This window comes from Anser brachyrhynchus, assembly GCF_964034855.1.
Source record: "Anser brachyrhynchus genome assembly, chromosome: 17".
Classification (NCBI taxonomy): domain Eukaryota; kingdom Metazoa; phylum Chordata; class Aves; order Anseriformes; family Anatidae; genus Anser; species Anser brachyrhynchus.
Window position 1 is genome coordinate 11,031,878 of NC_137710.1, and position 23,334 is coordinate 11,055,211.

Here is a 23,334-nt window from a genome sequence, read left to right on the forward strand (position 1 = left end):
CCAGAGGCGGGCGAGGAGCTGAGAGGGCGCGCGAGGGGCCGGGGCTGCGGCCGCGTGAGGGGAGCGGAGGCGGGCGGGAGGACGGCGCCGGCCCGGGGCGCCTGAGGTGGTGGTGGAGGAGGAGGAGGAAGGAAGGGGGGTGGGGAGCGAGCACGGCGCCGCCGGGCTGCGTGAGGGGGGGGGAGCGGAGCCGGTGGCCGGGAGCAGGAAACGCCGCGGGCGGCGCTGAGGCCTGGAGCGGAGGGGAGCTGCCGTCGGGAGGCCCGGCGCGGTGAGGAGCGGGGGGACGGCCCCGGGACGCGGCAGGTGAGGATCCGCTGAGTCACCTGCCCGCGCCGCTGTCCCGGGACAGGGCCTGGGCCGCGCTGCCCCCGCTGGGGGGCCGCTGCTCGGGTGTCCCGGGTGCTTCTGTGCCTCTTCCCCGGGATCTTCGTGGCGTTAACGCCGCTGGGCCGTGGGGCAGGGCTGGGCTGGGCTCTGGGAGCACGGTAAACGTTGTAGGGGGTGCAGCTACAGATGGGGGGGTGGTGTGTTTATTCGGTGCGTCTAAGTGCTTAAAATAATCGTGAACTGGAAGAAAAGTGTGCCCGCTAGAAGCGTGTGTCTCAGCCTGATGGTTTGTTTGGTTTAATTAGGTCCATGGTCAAAGGCTTGGAAGTAGCCATGGATAAAAAAGGAGGCACAACGGAAGCTGAAAATGGTGATGCTTTCCTGGAGTTGAACAGAACTGTGACAAAATACCCTCATCGTTACACAAAAGTAAGCTGTTTCTCTTTTTCTTCTAAGAGATGTACATGGAGCTGTTGGCCTCAGAAGTAAAGGGGGAGTAGAGGTTTCTGTGAGGTGGGAGCAGTAAGGTGAACTCTAAGAAGCCTTTGCACAGATTAGGATTTGCCAGATAATATAAAATGAGCAACCTGTTAAATGTGATGTAGCTGTACAACCCTGTCCTTGATGTGCTTTTGCTTCCCACCACCTTATTTTAATAGCCAAGCACCTCAGAGCATGTGCTTGGGAGGTTGTGATAGCAGCTGAAGTATGTTGTTCTACAAGCTTTCCTGAGCACTTGCATTTCATAGTCTTAGTTCTACTTTCAGCAGTGTTCCTTTAAGAAGCTGACCAAAATGTTTCCTTAAAGTAGATGCCACTTCTTGGAACATATAGCACACCAGATCTTATCAGCAGCTTTAGCATGTGTCTGAGATGCTTTTCATAGTCTTAAAGTTGTACATATTTGAGTGTTGGAAGCCTAAGCACCTATGAATCCAACCAGTCCTTAATGCCCTTAATGTTAAAAACTTTAACACAGGTGCTGTAGTTCAGCTGTGATAATTATTGTTTTTCTCCTCATGCATATACTTAAGTAAGTAACTTGCAAATAAAGATGATTTCAGCCCTGAGGAAGTTTGATATTCTGTGGTATTTAAGATTCAAATTTTGTTTGCTGAAGCATGGTTTTAGAAAACTTTTTAATGGTGGTGGACTTCCCTGTTGCTGCAAGCTGTGGGAACAGGTGGTTATTGCTTTGTGTAGAAATCTATTAAGACACATTACAACAAATGGCTTGAAGTGTGGAACAGAATGAAACAGTGTGCTGTTGCTGATTGTGTTATCTTGCTTGAGGAATTCTGAACTGTTGGTGTCCTAGTAGGTCGGTTTTTTTAAGAAAAAAATATCATTGTGACTCTGTTCTGCTGAGATAGCAGGGCTAGCTTATTTTGACTAGACATCAACAATAAGCCAAGTACTTTGGAACAGGCAAAACTTACGTGGGAATAGCATGCCCCTCTAATTCTCTCCCTTTTCTTAGAAAAGGTGTGCATCTTAGCTTTCTAAGATGCAATGTGTAGTATGGTTCTGAACTTTCAGCTAACCCTGAAATGGAGGAGAGGTGGTGTCTTTAAACTTTCGCTGTTGGAAAAATCAGTATCTGTCTTTACTTAGTATTGCTTAACTCTTCCCAAGAGGAGTGCAGCTTCAAATTCTGACTGCTTTTTGGTCTGTATTCAGTTAGTGCTGGTGGTAATCGCACAAAGGAACTGATGCAGTTGCAGATTTAGTAACTGTTAATTTAGTGCCCATAGTTCTGATCAGGATAAAAGCTGGAGAATTAGTGTCAGAAGGCTCTAATAAAAGTCTCCTTTAGCTATTGGTTTCCAAGGAGTTGCAAATGAAGAAACACTAGAAACCAATCATATTAAAATATGAGTCATATTAAGATACTTTCCTAAGCATAACAACTTAAATACACCTGATCATGTAATCAACATCATAAGCCACTTTCACATGTTCCAATTTCATACCATTTAAGGGTGGGAGGAACACTGCTTCAGGACATGTACTGCTGGTTTGGAGTGGGGACTGAGTTCCTTTAACAATTTATATTAACTTACTACTGGTAGAACAACTGGATCACACCGAATCCTTGTAAACTGCTTGAATAAAACCGTTTAACAGCTAAAAACCCCTTTCTTCCACCTTCTTAAAAGTAGTACTGTGAGAATTAAAAAAAAAAAAAGAAAAAAGCAGAACAGAAGAAACAAAATAAACCATGCTGTGGCAGTGACATTAATTTACTCTTATGAGAAAATGTTATGTATTCCAAGCTCTGTTTCTTCTAGCTCTTTGGAAGCTGTTGCTCCAAGGGTGCACAGCTCATAAATGAAAGCCAAGAAACAATTCAAACACTCTTCACTTCAATAAGAAAGTTGCAATAAATTCTGATTGGAAGTCTTTGGACTCCCTCTCATGGCCAACAAAATAGTAAATTTCCAAGTCTGGTAATGGACAGTGCTGTTAATACTTATGTGATAATGTTACAAGGTTGATGTTCCTTGTACATCAAGGTTTATTTTGGGAGACTGTGGGCAGGAAGGACAGTCTTTTTCTTTAAACATTTGCTGTCCTGGCTGTCTGATCTTGCTAAGAAAAACAGATTTTTTTTTGCTGAAGACTAGTAGTGGGTGATGCTGGAGGCAGGGAGGAAATACATGTGCATGTTAAGGTGTTCAACTACCAAGCTGCACCTGGAATATTTCAAGTATCAAATTCACGTAGCTAGTGAACTGATTTTAGTTGCAGAGATAATGATGTGAAAGCTCTTGTTCAAATACTATATTCTCAGGAGAATGGTAGAGAGATTCCCTTCTTCTGTTTGGCTGATGTGTTATATGCTGTTAGGATCTCTTTATCCTTCCTGCTTCCCACCAATTTTTGTACAGCTCTGAATCAGTTCAGTATAGCCAGGAGTGAGGCAGATTGAAGAAAGGTAATGTAAGGAAGATCAGTAAATTTAATTAGAAATGTGCATCTTTACTGCAACCAAGTTTATAAGTCAAAGAATTGATGATCACACTGTTACAATGCTTTTTAAATGTGGCAAACTGCAGCTAGATAGTAAATTGCTAGCCTACATTAAATAATTAGTAGGAGTGTGCAATAGTAAACTAAGGACTAGATTTGGAAGCTGGTAGAAAGTGGAAAGCTGAAATAATCATTCAGCACCAATTTGGTGTTGGGTAGAGTGGCTGTATGTGATATTTTGGAATTGGGTGATGGTCAGAAATGGCAAGCTTGGCTGGAATTTCCAGATCTACTTCAGCAACTGCTGTTGCGTAATGCGTTTTTTACTACCTGAATCTTAGATGGAACGAAGATTGCTATGTTCAGTGCTGTCTTGAAAACTGTCTTGAAAACTTACTAGCTCCAATATCAATTAAGTTTGTCTTGTAAGCTGAATTAGAGGGAAATGGGGAAGTAAACATGTATGATGTGAGCAGCCTGTCAAGTGTTAATGAGGATTGAACTTGACCTAGTAAGGCTAAGTGCTTCAAATAAGTGTGAATATTAAGAGTTCATGTTCCTTAGATTAAAAGCAGACTTGATTCTTCATGTAATATGGAGTAGACATGGGAGGAAAATGTGAATCACTTGTAGTGGCAGTGCCTAGCAGTACTGTTCTACTGACTTGTCGCTTAAGACTGCTTTTCGGTTTTCAGATTTTCTTCAAAAACTAACTTTTAGAGTCTTTCAGACACGTTCTTTTGGTGCTAAACTACTTATAACTAAGCTTAAGATCTGTTTCTGGAAGTCTTATACTGACTTGTATAAATGCTTTCACAAAAAGATCTAAATACTTGGGTTAACTCTTTGAATGTTTCACCAGTAAAATATTCCTTTGACATTTGAATCACTCAGATATTTCTTCTGTGTTGATATCTGAGTCAATACTTGTTCTATAAAGTATTAGTGTTATAGCTTAGTCTCATTCTTGATTCCCAAACAGCCATTACATTGTCTCCAGTGTTGTAGGTAGAAGTAATGGGAGGCAGGATCTATAGTTCTGATTAATGGATTACTAAATCCCCTGAAATGGTTTGCTCAGTGGCCACTGGTAAAAGAACTGAATAATAAACTGTCTATTGTCAACTTTCCACTGTAGTATTTAACAGGAAATAAAAACATGTTGAGAATCTTGGGTTGTCAAACTAGATTGAAAGGGCAGTCTGGAACACATATTTTGGGTTACTTGAATCTTGTCTGGGTGAGAATTGGAGCTAACTTCTTCCTTCTTCTAGGAGGAACTGCTGGATATTAAAGAGCGTCCCTACTCTAAGCAAAGACCTTCTTGTCTTTCTGAAAAATATGACAGGTATTTTCTTGATTATATAAAAAACTATAGGCATCTATTCTAAAACAGAAGCTTAAATAGCAAGAAGTTCTTAGCTGAGAAGTTACTGATTTTGATGCAAGTATACTAATGTATTTTCACAAGTACTGATCTAGCAGAAAAAACTGAATACTTCAGGGGATGTTGTGCTTTGAAAAAATTGTAACAAGATCCAGCAGAAAGTAACTTCACACAATACAAATCTTGCAAGCCTGCAAAATCCATGCTTCAGCATGGTTTTAGTGCTGTCTTCAGTTTTAATAAAAATGCTACTGAGAATATAGATGGATATGTAGCACTAACAGGCTTGTTTCAACAAGCTGATTTGCTTGATGGATTACTCTTCCATGTTGACCATTTGCCCCATCTAAAAATGAAAATGAATGTTCTAGGCTTGAGATTATAAGTTTGATAAACAGCAGGATCTATAATATCAAGTCTTATTGTACAAGTAGGAGAACCTTCAGAATGCCTAAGAACAGAGACACTTGATCTACTTGAGTTATTTTTATCGGTGTACCAGGCAAACTTCACTGATAACTAGTGGGACAACATATGTTGTCCCTTCTATGATCCGACATATACCATATACTTCCTTATGCTTACAAAAATGATCCAGAATACCATATATGAGGTCATAAAGTGTAGTAAGTCAAAGATTTAGAAGCTGGATATGAGAGATGCATCTCATTTGTACCGATTGCTAGTGAGTAAATTCTGGTTTTCAGCAGCAATAGTAATAAGAATTATTACATTACAAGTAGTAGACAACCTTGCAACTTTATTTTCATAGTGATGGTGTCTGGGATCCAGAGAAGTGGCATGCATCTTTATATCCAACTTCAGGAAGAACTTCACCAGTGGAAAGCTTTAAAAAAGATTTGGATTCAGATCGGACTTCTCTTATGCGTAGGATAGTAGGTAAGTGCATTCTTACAGCACGGGACTCCAAATCGAATGTAAGCTCTTGACAAAACCTTTCACTGGGGATGACATAAATGAGGCAGAACAGTCTGAAAATTAGTTACATAAAATAAGTATCAAGGAAATCTTGGTTGTTCTCAGTATAACCTTGTTCCCAGTATTCTGGTAACCTATCTAAGATAAGAAACATAGCAGCCAGTTGTTACATCATACTATTCTTGCTATATAGTAGTAACTACACACATAGTTGTGCAATTGCAGGGGGTTACTTCCCTGTTACTTCCCTGTGCTTCAATATTAAGTACTTAGGAGGTCTAGGTGGGAACAAGCATGTACTTCCTACATGACAGAGCAATGATTCCTTAGTATACAACTAATGTTCACTTTTTCTGTGGTGTCTGGCTCAATTAGCCTCACAGAAATAAATCACATGTATTTTTTTCAAAAAGTTCTGGGTTAGCAGCCAGATTGTGGGATGGAAGGCTATTCTACTGATAACTAGCTTGTGTTTACCTAGTAGATGGTCTTTGTGTGGTCTTTGATTTGTAGATCCAAGAGAGCGAGTGAAAGAAGATGACTTGGATGTAGTCTTAAGTCCACAAAGGCGAAGCTTTGGAGGTGGCTGTCATGTAACTGCAGCTGTTAGCTCACGTCGATCAGGCAGCCCATTAGAAAAAGAAAATGATGGTGTCCGTGTTATTGGTGGCCGGAGGATTGGCAGTGGAAGAATTATCTCTTCTCGCAACTTTGATAAAGACCACCGGGGTGGTGAAAAAGACATACGTGATTCTAGAGATGCAAGAGACAGAGATCGTGAGAGGGACTACAAAGATAAACGCTTCAGGGTTTGTTTTCTCTTTTCCTGATTACATATTAAATCAGTTTTTGGACACTCCGCACTAAAAACAGAGCCAGATTAACTGCATTACAGTTAAGTGTTCCACACAAATAGGCTATTTCTTCTTAGAAGCACTATTATGGTCCAAAGGATGAGCACTCAGAGCTCCAAAAACTGTTTTCAATCCTTCTGACAGATTAACTGAGGTACATCCAATTCTGTGTATCCTGCAAACCTGATGTGCTAGATTTATTAGATATTATGTAGTCTAATAATTCATGGTTCTTGACCTAGCTGTTGTCAGCAAGCACTGTCCTTAGCTTCAGCACATGGAAGCTTTTCATGATTTAAGCCATTCTTTTTCTGAAAACAAACACAAAACCTTTAGTTAAATTTCTGCTTTATAACACTGAAGCATTAAAATTGAAATGCTTACTGAGCATGTTGAATGCTCATCTTAAAGCATGTAAGGCGGTGCTTGCTTTGGAGGTCAGGGAAGAATGTTATGAAACTGCATTTAATGGTTAATATTTTTAATATTCCACTTTAGAGGGAATTTGGTGACAGCAAACGTGTCTTTGGGGAGCGGAGACGGAATGACTCTTATACTGAAGAGGAACCTGAGTGGTTCTCTGCTGGTCCTACAAGTCAGTCTGAAACCATTGAGCTCACAGGCTTTGACGATAAAATTTTGGAGGAAGATCACAAAGGGAGAAAACGTACAAGACGACGCACAGCCTCGCTAAAAGAAGGTAATGGCAAGCTTAACAGAAGCTTTGCTTGTCTGGTAGTATTTCTGGATATAGGGGTGATTCTGTTATACATCCAAGGCAAGTGTCAAGAATAATGCAGTTTACCAACCTCTGTCTTAAACTTGCGTAGCTTTTGATCATCCTGAAGCAAAAGACAAGACTTGTGAGTGATCTTTTTGTTAGGAAATAATATTGTATCACTTAAAGGTATCTGCAATCTGAAAGGCAGAGTTGAGAAGCTGGGGGGAAAAATTGTATGGGTATTGAGTGATATCAGGAGTTCATAAACTACTAATAAGGCTTTGTTCACTTCGGTATTAGTTGGCTGCTAAAGACTTGGTTTAAACTAAGTCAACTCTTTGAGATACTTCAAATATTTTTTTCTTGTGGCAATACTTGCGTTAGGAATGCTGGGCTGGACATACAGCTGTACTGCTGCCAGTTAGATAACTTCAAGCTGAATTTGGAGACTATCTGAAGTTCTTGGTGGTCATTGGACTTCACAAGTCTACTGTTATTGCTGTAGTAAAGCTTGACTGAGGCTAGAGAGATCATTTCTTAATGCTAGAAATTCCACAGGTGGGCAAAATAAACTATTTGGATTTAAACTGTACTACATTTTACTTAAGTGAATACACAGTTTCACACTAGGTTTGTAGTCATGTTACAGCTCTTGCAGCACCTGTGTGAGCTTGGTAAGCCTTTATATGCACTCTGCTCCTGCTGGTGGATTAGGAGTAATATTTGTCATATCTTCACAATATTAAGGAAGCTCATGTCAAGTACCAGCTTCCAGGGAGACTGGTTTCTGGGGTTTCTAGGAAGAAAGTAGGAGCTGCCAAGGATTTGTCAAGAAAAACAGCTGCAGCTATTAACTTGCTGTGACAGCTATATCTGCTTGCCTGCTTGGTGTGACATAACATCTGATCTGTTCTATGTACTTTCCTTAGTTGATCAGGATGGTTAATTACTGGTTCAGTTGTAATCCTCACTTTCATGTTTTGAAGTAGGCAGTCCTAGTTACAGACTAGAAGCTCTGTACCTGAGATCTAGTGGATTGTAGTTACTGTTGTAGTAGACTGCAGCCAGTGTTTTACAGAATTCTTCAGCTGGAAGGGACCTTCAAAAACAGTCTAGTCCAACTGCCTCACAACTTCAGGGCTAACCGAAAGTTAAGCACATTAACAAGAGTGTTATCCAAATGCCATGAACACTAGCAGGTACAGGGCATCAACCACCTCTGTAGGAAGCCTGTTTCAGTGTTTGGCCACCCTCATGGTGAAGAAGTTTTTCTGTAATGTCCAGTCTGAAACTCAGCTTTGTGATTCTTTGTGCTATTCCATGCATCCCGTCATTGGTTACCAGGGCAAAGATCAGCACATTGCTCATTCTTATCAGGAAGAAACCTCATTGCTCTCTATGCCTTATTTCTCAAGATTAGGTGACCCAACTGATATATAACTGCTGAGGAAGTATCCCATAGGTGGCTAAACTACTTTGGTCCTATGTTTGTAATTCCTAGGCAAATGTATTGCCTGTTAGGCACTCTTCCTACAGGAAATAGTTCAGTGACTCGGCAATTGTTTGATTTTTCTCTTTAAGGGATTGAATGCAATGGTGGAGTGGCAGAAGAAGATGAAGTGCAAACTGTCATTGCCAATGAAACTCCAGCAGATCAAGAAGTTCCTAGGGAAGCTGTCTTACAAGAACCAGCTCCAGGAGAGTTTGACTTCAATGAGTTCTTTAACTTGGATAAAAGTGTTCCTGGCCTGGCTTCGGTGAGTTTTTTTAACTGGATGTACTTGTGAGAAACAGTTCTGACTTCTGTTGTATTCAGTGGTAGCAAAAACTTCTTGCTTTGAAAGTTGCTTAATGCAGTGTGGAAGTCTAAAATCAACTTCCAAAAACTTAGTTCTGAATCATGAGGGTGTTACTGCCAAACATTATCTTTGAGACAAGCTCCATCTCCAAAGGAAGTGTGTGAGGCAAACAAGCTGATTAGGGGTAACCAAAAGAAAGGAGAAATAAAGACCCAAAATCAGCATCTTAGACAGATTTTCTTTCATCAAAATGAAATGGGTCAATACTACCTTGCCTTTTTTTGCTGTTAAACAAGTGGTGCTCAACACTATTTATTAGAGAAAGCAGATAGTCTGGAAGAGAAAAACTGTTATTCCTGTATATAGCTTAAAGTAAACATGCTGTATGGTGAAAGTGCACTTGTGCCCATGAGCAAACTTTTAACTGGAGTCTCTTGCAAGGGAGGCCAAGTTCTACTTTAACTTAAATTGTAGAATGCACTGCTCTTGAAGCACTTGTAGTGACTAGTGAAGAAGCAAACAGTCCGTTATGTGTGGTAGTGACTTCTGATAGACCAGCTCAATTGAGCGCTGGTCAGTGAACTTGGGTCAGCCTGAAGGGAGAAGGTTCTGGCTGCCACTAAGCTGATGGTGCAGGCTCCATTGGCTTGAAGAATGCAACACCTTTAGTCAGAGTGGTTCAGCATGTGAAGTGCAAGCAGGTAGCTCTTAGCTGCTGGCCTTATACCTCACCCCTTGGGGGATACTCCCAAGCAGGGGAGAAGTCTGCACTGCATTCAAGGCACTGTCCTCTGACCGTGCTGGAACTGAATTGAATCATGGTTGCAGAAAGCTCAGCTAATTAAGACTATGACTTGTGTATAGTGATAAGGACTGGTCTTAGTCCCTATCTAGTCATTCGACTTTCAGAATTACTAGGCTGTTATAATTTGCTCTATTTCTTGTGGCAAATGCTCCCTGCTTTTCTCACACAACCACTTTAAAATGTCATAGTTCTACTTAGATGCTCTGCTGTTTCAGTTATACCAAAGACTTTTTCAGATTAAAACTACAGAAGATGTACAATGGGTTTTGCCAACACTAGTTACACAAATGTTACTACTATATTTGGGAAGGAAAAAGCAGTTCAAAGCTTATAAACCCCAAGAGCACAATATAGTTGTCTATAGCAGTTATATCTTGGTTTCACAGTAAAGCTTCTCAAAGATCTTTCTGATCTTGCTTTTGTTATTTTTTCCCCTAATCTAGATGATAGAAGATGTGCTGGGGGAAGGTTCAGTGTCTGCCAGCAGGTTCAGCAGGTGGTTTTCTAATCCTAGTCGTTCTGGAAGTCGGTCAAGTAGCTTGAGATCTACACCACATGAGGAACTGGAGAGGCTGGCAGGTAAGACTATAGGACAATGCAAGGTCAGATATTCTTCTTCCATCTTCCTTCCTATTTCTTTAATAAGAACATGGCAGATAGAGCTTTAGCATAGTGAATTCTCCCACAGTTCAAGCATGTGATTTTCTTTTGGAAGCTCTTAGAGTAAGCAGCTATAAGTTCTTTTTTGTAAATATTCTTGTCATGCTCATGATGACTCTCCAGCTGATCTCGGGCAGGGGATGTAAGGCATAACATCTCATTGACATATTGAACTTGGTTACCAGTGTGTGTTCATCTTGAGACATTGGGTTGGTAAACTGATGTGGCAGTGCTCCTGGTTTTGCTGTTTCAGGTCTAGAGCAAGCCATTCTCTCCCCTGGCCAGAACTCTGGAAACTACTTTGCTCCCATTCCATTGGAAGACCACTCTGAAAACAAAGTGGACATCCTAGAAATGCTACAGAAAGCCAAAGTGGACTTAAAACCTCTTCTTTCAAGTCTTTCAGCCAACAAGGAAAAGCTTAGAGAGAGCAGTAAGTGCCTCTTCAGATATTCTGGAGTTCTTGTTGTGCAGTATCTCAAACCAAGAGGCTTGGTATTCTGGAAGCATCTACTGCTGAGTCCAGAAGTAGGAAGCAGTATACATTTACTGACACCACAGATCACCAAATACTCAGAAAGTCTCAGTTAAGTCACTATCATCACTAATTCTTTTCATCCTACTCACAGGATGACATCAGGACTCTATCAAACCATGTTACTGGCCAGTTATGATCGTAAGTTATACAAGTCTTGAGCTGAGTTTCCAGCTTTGTCTCTGGCCTTCATGTATTTTATTTCCTATTGGAGACTGGTAATATCAGTTCTGAAACTGGGGTATCTAAACTTTGGTTAATCAAAAACTTGCATTTTAAGTCAGTTTTGCAAGCATCCATAATGGATCAAATCCATTAAGTATCAGGATCTAAAAAGATGAACAATCACTTGAGGGTATCAGTATTTTTAAGTGTGCACTGTAAAATTAAGCTTCTCAAGACTTTTGCTAGTACTTGAACAGCAAGCAGATCACTGATTCAGTGTTCTAGTAAATAAACATAGAGCTAAAACACAGGAACAGATTTGTCTCCATTATGTTAACTTGAATAGAATCGTGGAATTACAGGGAACTTCTGTTAGAATTCACTTCTGCTGGCATTTGCTGTTCTAAAGTGAGTTCAGGGTTGACTTTAAACTTTATTGAAGGGCACCTCCAAGTCAGGGACTTGCATGTTTGAGACTGTAGCATGCATGGATGGTAAAAAAAAAACGCATGTTCCTTTTGAAATCTCAAGGTCTAATTCCATGTTAGTTTCTTTTTTGGCAAGCAGCATGTATTGCCATGTGAAATGGACTGCACAAAATGTAATGCTATTCCATGATTTGTGTGAAGAGACAGGGTATGAAATCATTCAAGAACTGCAAATATTCCTAAGCATCCGTTTTGGGAATAGGAATTGTTTTAATACATGGAAAAGTTTTCCTTAATTTGACTTAAATAAAGCTACAAATCTTTTCTATGTTCTGCTTGGTCTGACTTTCCTACTAAAAACTTCCTAAATTTTGATCCTCACAAAACAAGGATGAAAGAACAGAACTATGGGGAAGCTTCTATTCACTCTCTAAAAGTACCTGTTGTGCATTAAATACTCCCATAAAATGTTCTTCAAGTATTATGGAGTTTCTAGGCCAATTCCTCTCCACCAACATACTTCTCATGTTCCATACTGCATGTCTGAATCATTGTTTCTTTTTTCTCACCATCTTGACCAAATTTCCAGTAAGTCTTGTTTCTTTGGATCAGCATCTGCTACAGCAACCCATAGCATGCTTCTGTCTCTTCTCTCTTAAGGTGTCATACCTTGTGCCAAACAAACTGGTCCATAACACTTGTCTAACCTTGATGTCAGGCATTGATATCAATTTGTATGTATTCATACATAGACAGGATAAGTACTGCTTATTAATACTTGTACCAATTATGCTGTCTTTCTATAATGGCTCTAACTTTGGGGAAAAAGTGTACTTCAAACTTTATGCACACCAAAGTATGTGTGCAACTGATTTTTCCAAAGCATCAAGATTTTTCCAGGTATGTATTCTCTGTACCTGTGATGGCTTCAGGCAGCTTGACATTACTTACATTGTGGCTGTAAGACCATCTGGTTTCCTGAACTATAAGATTAATTCAGAAAGTTGTACCTAATTAGGGCGCTTTCAGATGAATATTCTCTGTTAAAAGGAGATGAAATCCTAATACGCTGTCAAATGTAGTAACTGTATATATCTCACAGGATAAATGAAAGGTAATGAAAACTTAATCAGTTGAAATGTAAATAGATTCTTGGGGTCTTGCATGCCCTGATATGTGCATGACAATACTTCTAATGTAAGTATGAGGATGCCTGTCTAAACAGTGGTAAGACATAGTTTGACAGTTGATATGAATATCAGAAAACAAGGCTTCGGCTATTCCCTTGTTTTCAAACAGCTTGTACTTGATGCCTGTGCAAGAACTAAAACTGTTTTTTAAACAGAGCTGTGGTTTACCAGTATTTCTTCTGTATTTCTCAGCACATTCAGGAGTAGTACTTTCAGTGGAAGAAGTTGAAGCTGGGCTTAAAGGCCTGACAGTTGATCAGGAAGGAAAAATTGCTACTCCGTTTATGGCAGAGCAAGTGGAGGAACCATTGAACATAGCAGGCTCCAGACAGATCAAGAAAGATGGTGATATGACTGCCTTTAACAAACTAGTCAGTAGCATGAAGGCAAGTGGGACTCTACCTTCACAGCCCAAAGTCAATGTAAGTAACAGCTGGTTCTGCTCAACTGTAAATGGATCTGCGCTTAGACACAGGATACAAACTGAAAACCCCTTACATGATGCTTCTGATAATGTGTTGGCTTGATTGGATCCAGTGGCATGGTTTTAAATAGTAACTTTGATTTAGAATGTTGGAGGGGGAAGAAAGCAATGATAAAACAGAAGTGCTTTGGTCATTTTCCGCAGCCAAAAGAAATTTTCTTCATTTCAGGGTTCACGGGGTTTATTCTGTGTTAATATTCCATGTTAAGTTTCTGAAAGCCCCAGAACTCTTAATCCTATGTGAGAAGTCTAATAATTGGATTCTTGAATGTGGACCAGTGCGAATATGTAGTTGCTTATAGACTATAAATGCTTGCCCCCACATAAAAGATTCTGTATGATGAAAAGATTCTCTGCTATAGAGGACTCTTTGATTAGTGTCCAAGACAGGACTCCTATGCTTGAACTCATTCTGCCTGAGTCTTTTTTAATAAAAACAAATCTCTGTAGAAGAGGTACTGTCTACATATAATAGGAATCAGTCTATTCTCTATAGAAGTCTTCATAGAAGACTTGCTAGTGCTGGTTGCCTCTACGCTGGTATTAAAAAGTGTCTGTTAAAATAATTTAGTATAGGTATAATTTACATTTACCTGAAGCTCCGATGTCTTGCTTTAGTGGCTTTTGCTTTAAGAGGTATGTCAGTGTACAAGCTAATACTCTAAACTGGGTTTTAAAATGTTTAAGAATAAAAATTAAACAGAATACCGAAATTGTTAGTTGGAAGATTAGTATTAAACAGATGATGCTGAGCTTTAGACTGAGATTGCAGCATGAAATTCATCTTGCCACAAGCTGCCTAAACAATATGCTTGACCCAGAAGCTACCAATAGCTGCTTCTAGCACTATAAAATACTTTTTTTCTAACATCTAAGTCTAAAAAGTCTAAAGCATTTTTTTTCTGTTGAACTCTATCCAAGGAATTGTTAGCTTCATCCCCCTTTACTGAAAGATAGTGAAGAATGCAGATATCTCACAAGCCAGACTTAAACAACGCACATTGAACTACTTGCATGCAGTCTAGCACTAAGCATTGCCTTGATTAGGGAAGATCAGTGAGCTGGCTCAGCCCTTAACTTTGCTGGCATTTTATTTGGCAGATGAAATGTGTGACCTGTCTCTTTATTTGTATGATGCTTGTCATATCTATAGCTTATAATGTTTTCACTTCCTTAGCAGAGCCTTGACAGCCACTTAATGTCACCTCCAGAGATGCCAGGCCAGCCTCTGTCAAAAAATATTCTACAGGTATTTCTCATTGATATGCTTTTAAGTAGTTTTCCCCAATAAAAAGGTAGTTTGAGATATTGAAGGCAATTACAAGATCAGTAGTCAGACTTCTCTCCCTGTTAGAGGAGTGGCCTGTTCACAGAGCTAAACTGCGACTGAATTTTCGTCTTGTGATGCTATTTTGCACAATTACAACTAGAAAATGAATAACTTGGCTAATGCCTAATTCTAAGGGGAATCCAGAACTTGTCTAGTTGTGTAGGTCAACCTTGTCTGTTTCTAACTTGCTATAAATAGCAAAGCGTATAGTCTAGTAAAATGAACTCTTGTGTAAATTGGTCATATTCTGAACACTCTTTCATTACATATTCTTAGGAACTTCTTGGCCCACCTATTACCAGACCAGCTTCATCAAATGTCTTAAGTGGCCTGATAAGTGGATTGGAACCTGGAGCCTCTTTACTGGGACAAAGAGCACCTTCTCCTCCTATTCCACCTGTGTTTCCAACTCGAGCTGCTTCGGCAGATTACCTGCGTCACAGAATATCTTCACCCATTGGTGAGGCTTCTTGCAAAAAAAAAAATTCTATTTTTTTAAAGACCTGAGTTAGCTTTAAATACTACTTCACAGAACAAACTTACTGGCAGTTGTTGAGCAACTAGGTCGGTGTCTGCCTATTAAGTAAGATGTTATATTGCACATACACTCATTTGTCTCTTACGTTGAATTTATCTCCAAAAACTTAGAAGTCTCTCAGCTAGACCTTAGTAAATTCTGGTGTGAAGTAATGTGTTATTACTGTATAAGAAACCAATTTCAAGGATGTAGCAGGTCAGTCTGAGAGTTAATTTTTTTGTAGCAGCTAGTATGGTGCTGTGCTCTAGGTAGGTGACCAAACCAGTGCTGATAATGCACTATTTTAGCTATTGCTGAACAGTCTTAGGTGTCAAGTCCTCCTCTGTTCTCACTCTGCACCCCCAGTGATTAGATGGGAGGTGTGTGTGAAAGTATGGGTGGGGAGGCAACCATGCAGATGACACAAACTAACCAGAGATGCTTTGTGGCATATAAAGTAATACTCAGCAATAAAAAGGGGGAGAGTGAATTTAGGAAGGATAGCTGTCTTTTGCTTGGGAAGTGGCTGGGCATTGGTCTACTTCTAGGAGGTAGATGACTGACTACCTTTTGTTTTTGTTCTTTCTGTTCTACTTTTACTTACTAAACAATTTTTCTCTTGACTCACAAGTTTTCATGCCTTTATTCTTTCATTCTTCTCTGCCCTGTGGGGGACTGGGAAGGTGGGGAGAGTGCACAAGTAGCTGGTGTTTAGCTGCCTGCTGGGGTTAATCCACAAGAAGAGACAACTTGGACACTTTTATCACAAAAGGCTACTACTAACTTCTCTGCTCTTCCTAGTGACAGGGAGGAGACATAGCTCTGCAGATTCTTAAGTGGTAGGCTGAGAATTTTCACAAGGAGTCCTTAATGTAAAAATGGTTAACTTGGGTATATATCAATACTGGGCGTGTGAGGGAGAAGGGGAGAGAATCTGTTAGTCCTTTTGAACGTAACTGAACATTTTTCGTTAGGTTTTGGACAAGGTTCTCAGCAATTGCTTGGTGATCCATTTCCAGGTGTAAGGAAACCCATGAGCCCAGTTGCTGCCCAGGTTAGATTTAAATGCTTTCTGCTTAATGTGTATTCATCTGTTTTTCTTGCATTTTGAAGTCTAGAATAATCTTGTTTCTGCAATATGCAGATATTAATCTGTTACATTTGTTTGTTCTAGTGAACTCTGAGCATGTGGGTGCAGAGTCTTAGTACCATCTCAAAACCTCGTTGCCATTAGACCCATCTTAGAGTACCTTAAGACCTTTTGAAGCATCTATCCTCTGTCAATAAAACAGGGCTGTTGGTGGGCAGTTGTTTTGTGAAGACATACTGGTAAGCCTTTAGAATCTTAAAAGCTTTTCTCAATACATCTCCATTTCAGATGAGTCCCTTGGAAATACAGCAAGCTGCTTTAGAGGGACTAGCATTACCACATGACTTAGCCATACAGGCAGCAAACTTCTATCAGCATGGCTTTGGTAAACCACAAATGGACAAAAGCAGAGATGGCTACAGAAACAGGTGAGTATCCCCAACATGTAAGGGGCACCTTGTCAACTGATCTCGAGTATTTGAACTGATCTCAAGTATTTTCTTTTGTAAGATACTCATACTAGTGTCTCATTTAAGCTTGTATTAGTTCTTAGCAATCCTGCCTTTCATTCTGTGGCAAGAGCAGAATTACCTCTAAACTTCCTATCCTTTCTTTAACAGACAGCAGCGCATGACTAAATCACCGGCACCAGGACATAGAGGGAATGCATCTTCTCCAGCCCCTACAGCATCCATTACTAGCATGGTCAGTACATAATGTGTAATGATTGTAGGAAAAGCTGTAAAGGTGTCTGCAGTAACTAACTGTAGCAACCATAATCCTTAGAAGGATATAAGGAAAGGTTAATATTCTTATCTTAATGGCCACGTGATACAAGAATGGCACTTGATATTTAACTGAATGTCTTCACTTTTGGGAAAATAGCCTTTTCTGACTAGTATGTTATCTAGAACTGAAGAAGCCTCACTGTTACCTTAATCCAGTCTTCTGAAACCAAAGGAAGGTAACTGGGAAAATTACTTATACTTTGGTACCAAAGCTTTCAAAAGACGAGCTGAGAGCTGGGGTGGGTACTGTAGAGAACGCTGGTCTTCAGTACAGGTATGAAATGACTCACCTAAATGTCTGTAGGTTGAAATATTACCTAAGAGCTTCAGGATAGCTTTCAAAAAAAAGCCTCAACCAAAATGTTGCCTCTGTCTTTAGTGGTATGTGGTGGTATGTTGCTTTGATCTGTTTTCCAATTATTTCATCAAGTGCTTATAACTTAGGGCCAACTTAGGCCATCGGATGCAAGTGCTTAGTTTGTATAACAAATGAGTAGCTTCCATTAAAATTATGTAGTGTTGGTGGGGGGAAAAATGCAAATAAGGTGGTAGTTTTCTATAGATCTGTCATCCCTGAGTTAATACAAATAAGGCATTAGACTTCAGCAAAAATTAGTTGGAGAGTTGATTAAATGATAAAAATAAAGCTATGAAATGAGGTGAAGTTAAGGGTGCATGAAGTAGCCAATTCAAAAGAGCTTTAAGTGGAAAAGATATGCTAGAACTGGAGTCCCATGACTAAAAGCGGGGCTTCAGTAATCAGCACGGAATAAGACACGATTTCTTACTCTTTCTGCAGTTGTCTCCTTCCTTTACACCTACCTCAGTGATTCGCAAGATGTATGAGAGCAAGGAGAAGAGCAAAGAGGAGCCAGTTTCTGGGAAATTGAAAGTCAGTGATGGTAAAGATGAAAATCAGAGGCCAAATGAAGGTATTGTAATGGCTTTAAAATAACATGCATGAGATTTGGAATAGAATTCAAGAGCTTCAACACATGCCTGCACTAATTTAAGATGCTTTTGATTTGTGGAGTGGAAATGGGTGTAGAAATGGGCCTATAAAAAGGGTTAGAGCTATGAAGGAGATGTGCTCCACAGGGCAATCTTCTAGCAGTGTTGGGTTTAGATCCATTTTTTCATTTTTTCCTCACTTGTGAGCAGTAGTGACACTAAGAGGCCTGGACCAAAACTGTTTGTTTGCAACTGGTCTTGATGAACAAGCATTAACAATAATACTTCCATCTCTCTCTATACCAGTAATTGAATACAAGCAACTCATAGCCCTCTTGAGACATCTTAACTGAACAATCAGAGCTGAGACCAATTAACCTCTTCTAAATGTAGCAGATTAAGGAAGCATTTTGTCACCCTAACTGATGTAAGTGGCTATAAAAAGGAAATGCTCAATACCAATTGCCTGACCCAGTGAGACTAAGGTTCCCAATTGCCATGACATTGTACTTCAGTACTACCAGCAACAGAGAGGTAGTTCGCAGTTCTTATTAGGACATTAACTTTTTTCTTTTAGCATTCCAGCTATTACTGCTACCTCAACTTGAAGCAGATAGTTCGAAGATATTTTAGGCCTAAGTGGTCTAGATAGTCTGGAAGTAGGTTCTTGAGGCGCTTCAGTGTACAAAATATTACTAAGCAAATGTCAGATGTAGAAGGCTGCTGCTAATCCCCAGACACATGTTTACGCTGAAAAACCACTTAGGGCTGGATGCCTGGCACAACTCCACCTCCAAGTTATAGTCTCATTTGGGGAGGATCCCTTGTACCTCCTGTCTGCTTTGAGACTGCCTCATCCATGCTGCTGGTTCAAAAATCTCAAAGTATGAGGGAAATAAGAATTAAAGGTGGAATTGTTGCTAATTCTGTCATAACTGAAGCTTACAATCAAGGGATTTCTGTGTATTTTTCCTTCTCTATTGCTTTGACATAATTTGGCCAAAACATTCCAGGAGACAGAAGTTTCCTGTTGAAAATGGAAATGTATATATGTTCAGTCAGTCCTGGAATCTAGCAGTCAAATGCAGGTATTAGCTTTAGTTTTCATTAGATCCAGTCTCTAGCTGCGGACTATAATAGTTGTATTCAATTCTAGCTACGGATAACCTACTGTCTAGTTCTGTGGAGAATGCAGATCAAGAAACTTTGCCCACCTTAGGTACCAAACTACCTGCACTGCAACGCTCTGCATGTTCCACACCTCTTACTCAAGCAAATCGTTGCACCAAAGAGCAAGACTACAGGCCTAAATCAACTGGCAGAAAGACTCCTACTATGGCCTCCCCAGTACCAGGAGGCCCTTTCCTCCGTCCTGTTCATCAAGTACCCCTTGTTCCCCATGTTCCAATTGTGCGACCTGCTCATCAACTGCATCCAGGATTGGTCCAGAGAATGCTGGCGCAGGGGGTTCATCCGCAACATCTTCCTATACTGCAAGCAGGTAATTCATATCTTTTTCTTTTAATATGTATCCCTGACTGGACTCAAGTTGTGTTAGGGACAGCACAAATAAACATGGCCAGTAATAAGTAAATATTACTTAAACTCTTAAACAAGTAATAAACTCTAGCCTATCTAAATACATAAATGTTTCACTTCAGGGTCCTTATGCCTCTTAAGTAAGAAGTTTCCTCATTGTTGTTCAATAGGTATGCTTCCTCCTGGAGTGGATCTGTCTCACTTGCAGGGAATATCTGCTCCAATCCTTGGCCAACCTTTTTATCCATTACCAACAGCCAGCCATCACATCTTAAATCCACGCTCTGGGACACCTTTGCAGCTAGCAATGATGCAACAGCAACTACAAAGATCAGGTAAGCTAAAACATAAAACAGGAGTGACTTTTAAAATGCTGAAAAGCCTGTTCCAGTTAGTATACTTGTTGGCCTGTCTCAGTGTGCTGGACTAATAGGAGGCTACTTTGATACCTACACAAGAATAGTGATTATGAATATCTAAATTGCCAGAGTAGTTTTGGCCACTGCAGGTTCTCATGCCAGAAGAAAGTCCAAGTGAAGCATTCAGTTTCAAGATGTGTTGCTATTGACGGATCTGCGTTTTGCAGCACGTGTGCAGCCTTTCCTTCCTTGCTGGGTGAGAAAGATCACCCACCTACCTCAAGTAAGATGTTCTTTGATACTGGTTTTCCAGTTAACCTACATGATACTGTGCCCAGAACTGGCAGTGTCAGGCAGTTTATGGGAGTACTGATGTGAGAATAAAGACTTGGGGTCTGGATTTCCCAGGTCTAATAGAATGAGTACAAGTCAGCTTATGTGCTGAATGCTAATATGCATTAGCAGATAGTTTTGCTCTAGGGCAAATCTCAGCATTGGGTGAACTCATTACTCCACCTCAAATAGCTTTACATTCCACAGGTACTGGAGCACAGGGATCACCTGCTGGTGTGCAAACAACCCCTCAGAACATGCCATCTCGGACTGGATTATCTCATGGGCACACACAGCTTGACCATCGCCCCAGCCAGAGAAGTGGCTCTCCTATTGGCCTTGCAAAATGGTTTGGTTCGGATGTCTTGCAGCAGCCTCTCCCTTCTATGCCATCCAAAGTCATCAGTGTAGATGAACTGGAATATCGGCAGTGAACAGTGACCACTGGGTGGGACACTTGTGATTCTTTAGACTGGATTAAAAATGTCCATAGTCAGGACTTCACCTCTTTGTTTTTTGGGGCTTTTATTTTTAGCACTCTGTGCAAAATTTCTTTTTGAGAGACTAAAGCACATGGCACCTGTCCTGGTCTCATGTCTGCATCAAGACTAAAGGATCCATTGTGGCTTGAATAGTGAAGCCTGAAGATATTTAGATGCAAGACAAAGCCAGTTTAATTCTGGAAGTGTCTATTTTTTGTTTTTGTATGATATGTGAATGAAGTGCTGATATTCTCTAGTGTAGAGGTAGCAGCTATGGGTTCCTCCTGCAGAAAACTAAATGTATAGACCCTTGTGTACAGACTTATGTATAAAACAATCTTTTGTATATATACACATAGAATAGCTTTTTTGAATCTATACAGCTGTACATAAGAGTAGCTGATAACAGTTGAGCTTTAGTTGTGCCTATGGTTTGGATCTTTCTCCATTGTACATGTGGGACTTTCTTTAAGATTAAAGTTGCATATCCTAAGCGTGAGTGAACAGGATAAAGTTGCTTTGCCTTTTCTTGCTGCTCATCTCCTCTAGGTCTCCCTCAAACACATCCTTTTGTCACGTACTGTGCACTCAGTGTAGCTAGTGTCTAAGTAAAAAGCCCACATCTTGCTGTCTGCGTAACAGAGGTCTGATTCCTTGCGCATATGACTCTTGCCATCACATGAGAGAATTGTTTAGTCTTCAAATGGCCTTGAGGAAGGGACCTGGTACAGTACTGATAAAGCCAGCTCTTCGTGTCTGCCATAAGCAAAGAGACTGTAGGTGCCTACTGGGCGTAGGTCTTTCAAGAGGGCTGGTGCTGGTCCTTGTTTAGCTGCAGTATTTTCCTTGTTTTAATCTTTCAGACAAGTTACTAAAGGTCATCAAAATGGAGCCTTTGAATCCTCACCCTTCAACTCCTCAGTCATAGCTGTGGTATGTTCTATACTGCCTTCCCTTCTAGGTGTAGAGGGGAGTTCCAAGAACTGTCCCAAGTCTAGTGTGCATCTACTGATGCAATTACTGTGAAACTTGCCTTTGGAGTCTTGTTCTGCGGCTTGAAAGGGGGAGGAAGGGGTAGTTTTGTGATCTTACTGTGTATATTTGGTTTTAAAATACTGTGTTCCTTTTAAGCCTGTTTCACTTTCCTGAACAGTTAAACGTTCTCTTCCATCCTTCTACTGCATGGTTCCTCACTTCACTTTCTCACTTGTGTTAAGTCTAGTACTGCTGTCATGTCTTCTATCGAACTTAGGCCATTGTGCTCTTTTAAAAAAGGTGAAAGCAAAACCAGAGTTGTCACAGACTTGCTCTTTCTTAAGTCTCACTGAATGCAAAACCAGCAGCAGGAAAAAAAATCACTTGACTGTATTATAACAATTGCCAGCATGCTGTGGTGGGTTTGGTTCAGTCCAGCAGAGACCATGTTGTACAGAAATAGCAAGCTGCAGTCTCTAATGTGGAATCTGTTGGGGGTCACCCATACTTTCTAGTGGTTGTTCATAAAACAATCTGTAAAACATGCAATCACCAGCTTGTCCTTGTAAGATTGTTTTCATACTTTTTTAACTTGACACTTTCCCAGTAACATTCTGTAAATAAAGTCGATTCTACCAGCTGTCTGTATCATCTGCTATTGAAATTATACTTCCACTATATTGACTAATGCTGAGCATTGTTCAGGTATGTAAGCTAGAACCTCAGCCTGAGCTGAATCTCCACAAAAAAGCCTCAGCTTCACTAGTTTGGGCTACAGGTGTGTGGATAGGTACCTTACCTCACCAAAGGCACATGCATTGTCAGCTGGAGGGGGGCTGCTGTAACAGGAGTTGAAAGGCTGATCTTGAACAGCCAGGGTCAAGAGTAAGGAATGAAACTCTCAGGTACCAGAACTCAGTGCAAATGCTGAGCTGTGTGCCCCACTAACTAAGCAGTTATTCTAGAATGAGTGAATGAGCTTCCACTGCACTCTCTTCCACTCATGTAACTATTATTCAGCTTGTGTAGGACTACTTACTGGCTCTGCAAAAACTAGGAAGAAAAGTACAATCAAGACTGAATAGCAACCACTTTTGCAAGGACTTGATCCTTGAAGAGATATCTAAAACTGCTGCACTTATTTCTTCTTAAACATGCAGTGAGATCAGCATGTATTCCTCTGACACTTAAAATGCCCCTTATTTCTGTAGGAGAACATAAGCTAGCAGGTAACATATGGTAAGTTTTCTGTGCCAGAGCTCCACCTTTATTCATTTCTCCTAAAAACACAAAACAATAGAGCCCCTGCTTTAAGAGCAACTTATTATACAACTACATTTAGAGAAGTCAAATAAGCAGGAAATTCTTTTAAGAAAACTTAAAAGCTTCCAGTCCCTAACACAGTAGAATACAGCCCTCAAGTTTATACTAGTGAAAATAAACAACTGAAGAAGTGACTGCTCATGATCAGAACCCAGCATCTTTTCCATAAATGCAGGACTATTAATAGCCTTGAAGTATTCAAACAGGAACAGCTGAGATTCTAGCAACCAGAGCTAGAACTTCATCCTCCAGCCCTGTGTTGCAGGATACAGTTCACCAGCCTGTTTTTCATTTTATGTTCTAATTTCGAACAAAATTCCCGCTGAACTTTTTCCAATTAGGGAGATGTATATGCAGCAGAAAACTCATCACCAGCA

The 23,334-nt window shown here is 40.3% G+C and overlaps 1 protein-coding gene across 7 annotated transcripts; it reads left to right on the forward strand.

The window, feature by feature from the left end:
• Window positions 1-155: 155 nt before the first annotated feature.
• Window positions 156-22,274, forward strand: EIF4ENIF1 (eukaryotic translation initiation factor 4E nuclear import factor 1). Of its 7 annotated transcripts, none has more exons than XR_013940434.1 (20): window positions 156-306; window positions 636-759; window positions 4,578-4,651; window positions 5,463-5,590; window positions 6,143-6,438; window positions 6,982-7,183; window positions 8,786-8,961; window positions 10,252-10,387; window positions 10,722-10,901; window positions 12,979-13,208; window positions 14,448-14,519; window positions 14,877-15,060; window positions 16,092-16,171; window positions 16,496-16,635; window positions 16,828-16,912; window positions 17,795-17,927; window positions 19,103-19,447; window positions 19,743-19,820; window positions 19,979-20,127; window positions 20,385-20,521. XR_013940434.1 is itself a non-coding variant. In XM_080560004.1 (19 exons), the coding sequence occupies exons 2-19, from the start codon at window positions 640-642 to the stop codon at window positions 20,609-20,611; spliced, it is 2,886 nt and encodes a 961-aa protein (XP_080416130.1). In that variant the 5' UTR covers window positions 156-306; window positions 636-639; the 3' UTR covers window positions 20,612-22,274. The 7 variants fall into 7 exon arrangements, 5 of the variants coding, with proteins under 5 accessions (XP_080416130.1, XP_080416127.1, XP_080416129.1 ...); XR_013940435.1 differs by having other exon boundaries at window positions 157-306; window positions 19,656-19,820; XM_080560004.1 differs by lacking the exon at window positions 19,979-20,127 and having other exon boundaries at window positions 20,385-22,274.
• Window positions 22,275-23,334: the final 1,060 nt, after the last annotated feature.

Coding starts and splice junctions, on each gene's coding strand:
- EIF4ENIF1 (XM_080560001.1), top strand. CDS start 640: ATGGTCAAAGGCTTGGAAGTAGCCATGGATAAAAAAGGAGGCACAACG. Junction 6,439..6,981: donor ACAAAGATAAACGCTTCAGG/GTTTGTTTTCTC, acceptor ATTCCACTTTAG/AGGGAATTTGGTGACAGCAA. Junction 10,902..12,978: donor GGAAAAGCTTAGAGAGAGCA/GTAAGTGCCTCT, acceptor TGTATTTCTCAG/CACATTCAGGAGTAGTACTT.